At 39.7% G+C, this 5,281-nt stretch overlaps 2 protein-coding genes across 2 annotated transcripts in view; one reads left to right on the plus strand and one right to left on the minus strand.

Moving 5' to 3' along the window:
* The window catches only part of LOC119410624 (leucine-rich repeat-containing protein 51-like), a 5,480-nt gene extending 2,915 nt beyond the window's left edge, over positions 1–2,565 (minus strand). The window contains exons 1-2 of the mRNA XM_037677509.1: positions 2,514–2,565; positions 1,328–1,533 (exon numbers count right to left, since the gene is read on the minus strand). Coding sequence (XP_037533437.1) covers positions 1,328–1,533; positions 2,514–2,565 — 258 coding nt within the window. The remainder of the gene's footprint in view (positions 1–1,327; positions 1,534–2,513) is intronic.
* Positions 1–5,281, plus strand: part of ttc9b (tetratricopeptide repeat domain 9B) — a 50,203-nt gene that overhangs the window by 8,232 nt on the left and 36,690 nt on the right.

The following is a 5,281-nucleotide window of genomic DNA, read 5'->3' on the forward strand; positions in this document are numbered from 1 at the left end:
GGCGGGAGCGATAAACAGGAAACGGGGGCGAAGATGGGACAATCTACCTGCCACTCGTCTTTTGCTTTATTGTGCGGAGATGGGAGATAATCAACTAGTTTCACTCGGAAATAAAGTCAAGCCCAAATAAGCGGCTTCATTTACAAAAACAAGCCCAAAAATCCGCAAACCGCGACTCACAAGATTTGCAAGCGACTTTAGAAAAAAACAAGCCCAAAGTCGCTTATAATAAGCGGACTTGGCAACACTGGTCCTGGACTGGCCTAGCCAGTCCCCAGACCTCAGCTCCATAGAAAATTTGTGGAGGGAGTTGAAAGTCCATGTTGCCCAGTGACAGCCTCCAAGCATTACTGCTTTAGAGGAGATCTACATGGAGGAATGGGACAAAATAGCAGCTACAGTGAGTGCAAACCTGGTCAAGACTTGCAGGAAACATTTGACTTCTGTCATTGCCAACAAAGGTTATGTTACAAAGTACTGAGTTGAACTTTTGATATTGACCAAATACTTATTTTCCACCATAATTTGCTAATAAATTTTTTAAAAATCTTACAATGCGATTTCCTGGATTTACTTTTCCTAATTTTGTGTCTCATAGTTGAAGTGTACCTGTGATAAAAATTAAAGCCCTCTCTCATTTTTCTAAGTAGGAGAACTTGCACAATCAGTGGCTGACTAAATACTTTTTTTTACCCCACTGTGTGTGTGTGTGTGTGTGTATGTATGTATGTATATATATATATATATATATATATATATATATATATATATATATATATATATACACACACACACACATTTGCTTTGTTTTATATTACAAAGTACACCGATTTTAGTTTTGCTCTGGGAAGCAAACCCAAATTTTGTTGTAATCAGCTGCAATGACATTAAAGGTCTTCTATTCTATTATTAAAAAGAATAGTGTGTAAATACATTTAAATGATATTTAAATGTTGTTAGTTACAACTATAAAAGTGACTGAAAAGTTTAATTTAAAAAAAGACGACCCAGACAAACATGAGTGACTAATAAGGATTAAATACATGCTGACCTCTGCTAAAACACACACTCTGCCTATAATACTGTACTGTAAATAGTCTGCCATTCTCAATGTTCCAATACATATTGAACATTATTATTGATATTGTTTATCTTATTCCTTATATATTGTATTGTTTATTAACATTTTAGGAATTTTTGTGTGAAATCTTTTTATCTTTTGCTGCTGATACACTGGAATTTCCCATCCTTGGGACAATAAAGGCCGTTTCTATTCTATTCTATTCTATTCTATAAAGCAAGTACAGAAGGCAACTCAAATTCTTACCTCGTCTATGTACGGTAATTTGTTGAAGGAGAGATCGAGCCAGCCAATGTTGTATGGCTCAGCCAGGAAGTAGGTGAGCACCAACTCTAGACCAACGGTGTCAGCCAGGTTGTTGTAGCTGAGACGCATCGAGCGAGTCTCGTATTTCCCGTCTGAATTCTTGGTTAGAGGGTGCCGGTCTTGGGTGGGCTCCTTTGATATCGCAGCTGAAAAACAAACAAAGCAAATCTGGTTAGTTGATGCACACTTTGTTTTTTATTACAACATAGAAAAAAGTATTCTAAGTCTTATGGAATATTACCGGAAAAGAAAATAATAAGAAAATAAGTGCACTAATTAGGAATGTGCGATATGGCATAAAATTCATATCACGATATATATTGTGAAGGGTGGCGATAACTATATATATCGCGATATGGTTTTGGTATAAAACTTGCTTAAATAAAAAAAGCATAGGGTGTCCTTTTGCCATCATATATTTTGAATTAAGAAAATTCCACTAGTAGGTCCACAGAGTTTTTAAATAATAAACAAATCAAGTATTAGGCTTCCTTCTTGTAGTGCAAAACAGTGCAAAAGATATCAAATGTAATTTTAGCCATATGTTTTAAACAAAAGAATATGTTTTTAACAGTTTCCAGTCTTACTTAAGAAATGAACAGCAACAGAGCAGCATTTTACACTGAAAACACTTCACCCTCCAAACCTCTAGTTGGCGACTCCTGCTTTAATGGAGAGCTGACACAAAATGACTGTGGCTTTGACCAGAGGGTCTCGCAATAAAATCACACAACACAGCGTTCTTTTCACAGATCAGAGAGCAGCTTTCTCTAAAGATGACCAACACTTACTTTAACTTCGACGAAAATAAAACTTTCGACGGAACACAGCGTGTTGCGCATGCGTCAGAATACAACAACACTACGGCAAGCCGGCTGCAGTTAGCTTGTAGCTTCGCTACTTAGCTCTCGAAGGAAAGACTAACGCCACTTGCGCACAGTTTTCAACTAAAAAAAAGTAACGATTAAATCTGACAGCTCTGATTTTACTTCAGACACAGCATTACTGCGGTTAGCCGTTAGAAGACAGATCTATATCGTAGGCTCAATTTCTATCGTTTCTACCATTTATATCGCGCATTCCTAGCACTAATTATTTCCTACTGTTAGGAATTTAATTAACTCACCTCTTGTGCTGTTGAGATCTTTAAAAGATAGATCCAGCGGCGGGGTGCACATCTTGAAACTAATAGAAATTACAAACAAAATATACAATTTGCTGCAGCTGAATAGCTCAAAAATGTTTGAGTTATCGTTTTGTTTCTTCCTTTGTTTACAATTTTTAAATATAAACATATCTCCTGGAGTGGCTTTTAAACCCCAAAATACATTACGGAAAAGACTGGTTCATCCCAAAGATCCAGTCCCCCGGCACAAACAGAGTAATGTTGTGTATGCTGTTCAGTGTCAGGAGGGCTGTGATCAGTCTTACATCGGGGAAACTAAACAGCCACTGGCCAAAAGGATGGCCCAGCACAGAAGATCAACATCATCAGGCCAGGACTCTGCGGTCTACACTCATCTCCAGGCCAGAGGTCACTCATTCAGGGATGAAGATGTGCACATCCTGGATAGAGAGGAACGATGGTTTGAGAGAGGAGTAAAGGAGGCCATCTTTGTGAAAAGAAACCGTCCATCGTTAAACAGGGGTGGAGGCCTACGTGTTCAATTGTCCCCCTCTTACAATGCTGTGATTGCTAGTATCACTCAGCCCTCTGTGAATAGTAAACAGCCATCAGTGTGTTAATGATCCATTGTTAGGCTGATGGTCCTTCTTGAGCATGTGATCAGCTGGTTTTGGTTGTCAGCAGCAAAACTGGTTGATCCACTCTGAGAAGGTGCTATTTAAGAGACTGAGCTGAATACAGCACCTCAGACTGAGGAAGTCTCTCGGACGAGAGACGAAATGTTTCTACATTTTTTTGTTGTTTTGCTTTGTTTTGGTTTTTTTGAATGTCCAGAGGACCAGATTTAACTTTTTTAGATTTTTCTACCTGGATTATTGAGCATGCATCAGGATGTTCTAATACTGCCACCTACTGTTGTATTTTATTTTGTATATTTCTGGTATGTACCTGCGTTACGTTATTACCAGAGCCCTATAAAGAGATGCAAATTTATATTTATAGGGCTCTGGTTATTACGTCTTGAGAGAAGAAACAAAATGGCGTTCTGTGAACACAAGCTGTGTGCGTACAGCACTGAAGGTCTTCAATAAATATGCCAGAAAGAGGCTGAAGAGGCCCAACGACTCACTTGTTTCTGTCTCTGCAACGCCGGCACCTCTGCACTACAATCCATTCAACAACTTTAATATTTTATTGAGAATGGTGTTTACAGGTGCAGCAGGTGTTAAACCATTGAAAGTTCCATCCATTATCTTTTACCCGCTTATTCCATTTTGGGTCACGGGGGTCGCTGGTGCCCATGTCCAGCAATCACTGTGCGAGGGGCGGGGTACACCCTGGACAGGTCGCAAGTCCATCACAGGGCCACATAGAAACAAACAAGACAAACAACCATTCACTCTCTCACTCACACCTAGGGACAATTTAGTTACCAATCAGCCTAACATGCATGTTTTTGGTCTGTGGGAGGAAACCAAAGCACCCAGAGATAACCCACGTATGCACGGAAAGAACATGCAAACTCCACCCAGAAAGGCCCCTGGACCAGGGTTTGAACCAAGGGCCTGCTCGCTGAGAGGCAGCAGCTCTACCAGTTGCGCCACCGTGCTGCCCCCTCATTGAAAGTTATTTATTTTAAATAAACAATCCATGCCGCTTGTGCGGCTCGTCCATCAGTCAGTCAACTGTGTGTCATGTCTAATCTTATTTTGAAAACCAGCGAAAGAGTGAGTCCGCGAAAGTCAAACTGCCAAGTAGCGAAGGACTACTTCATGATTTTAATGGTGTTTTTGTAAATAAAAAATAAAAAACAACTTTAAGTCCGAACCATCACAATCTTGTGCGATGAAATAAAAAGAGGTGTTGGAGGGGAGCAATCAGTACAATACACTGAACACTAAGCAGAGAACTGCTTCTTTCAGAAATAAATAATAAAAATGTACGGAATATTTTAGATGTTTCTCATAATTTATCATTTCTCTTGGACAAGAAACCAAATTAGAGATTTTATTGATATTGAGCTGAAATTTGGTGTGGTGATAGCTGAGAACGTTTCCCGGCTTGGAGGAATTTGAGTCCATTCCTCTGTACAGAACAGCTTCATCTCTGGATGTTGGTGGTTCTCCACATTAACTGCTGCTTCATGTCATTCCACAACATTTTGATTGGATTAAGGTCAAGACTTTGACTTGGTCATTCCAAAACATGAACTTTATTCATCTTGAACCATTCTTTGGTAGAACCACTTGTCAGATTTGGGTCATTGTCGCTGCATGACCCACCTTCTCTTGAGATTCAGTTCATGGACAGATGTCCTGACATTTTCCTTTAGAATTCTCTGATATAATTCAGAATTCATTGTTCCATCAATGATGGCAAGCCGTCCTGGCTCAGATGCAGCAAAACAGGTCCAAACCATGATACTACCACCACCATGTTTCACAGATGGGAGGTTATACAGGAATGCAGAGTTTTCCTTTCTCCTAACATGACACTTTTCATTTAAACCAAAATATTCTATTTTGGTCTCAGCCGTCCACAAAACTTTCTTCCAACAGCATTATGGCTTGTCTATGTGATCTTTAGCAAACCGTAGATGAGCAGCCATGTTCTTTTTGAAGAGCAGTGGGTTCCTCCTTTCAACCCTGCCATGCACACCATTGTTGTTCAGTGTTCTCCTGATGGTGAACTCATGAACATGAACATCAGCCAATGTAACAGAGAAGATACCCTGGGTCCTTTGTGACCTCGCAGACTATTCCACTCCT

Source organism: Nematolebias whitei, chromosome 6 (assembly GCF_014905685.2).
Source record: "Nematolebias whitei isolate Nwh7 chromosome 6, NemWhi1, whole genome shotgun sequence".
Classification (NCBI taxonomy): domain Eukaryota; kingdom Metazoa; phylum Chordata; class Actinopteri; order Cyprinodontiformes; family Rivulidae; genus Nematolebias; species Nematolebias whitei.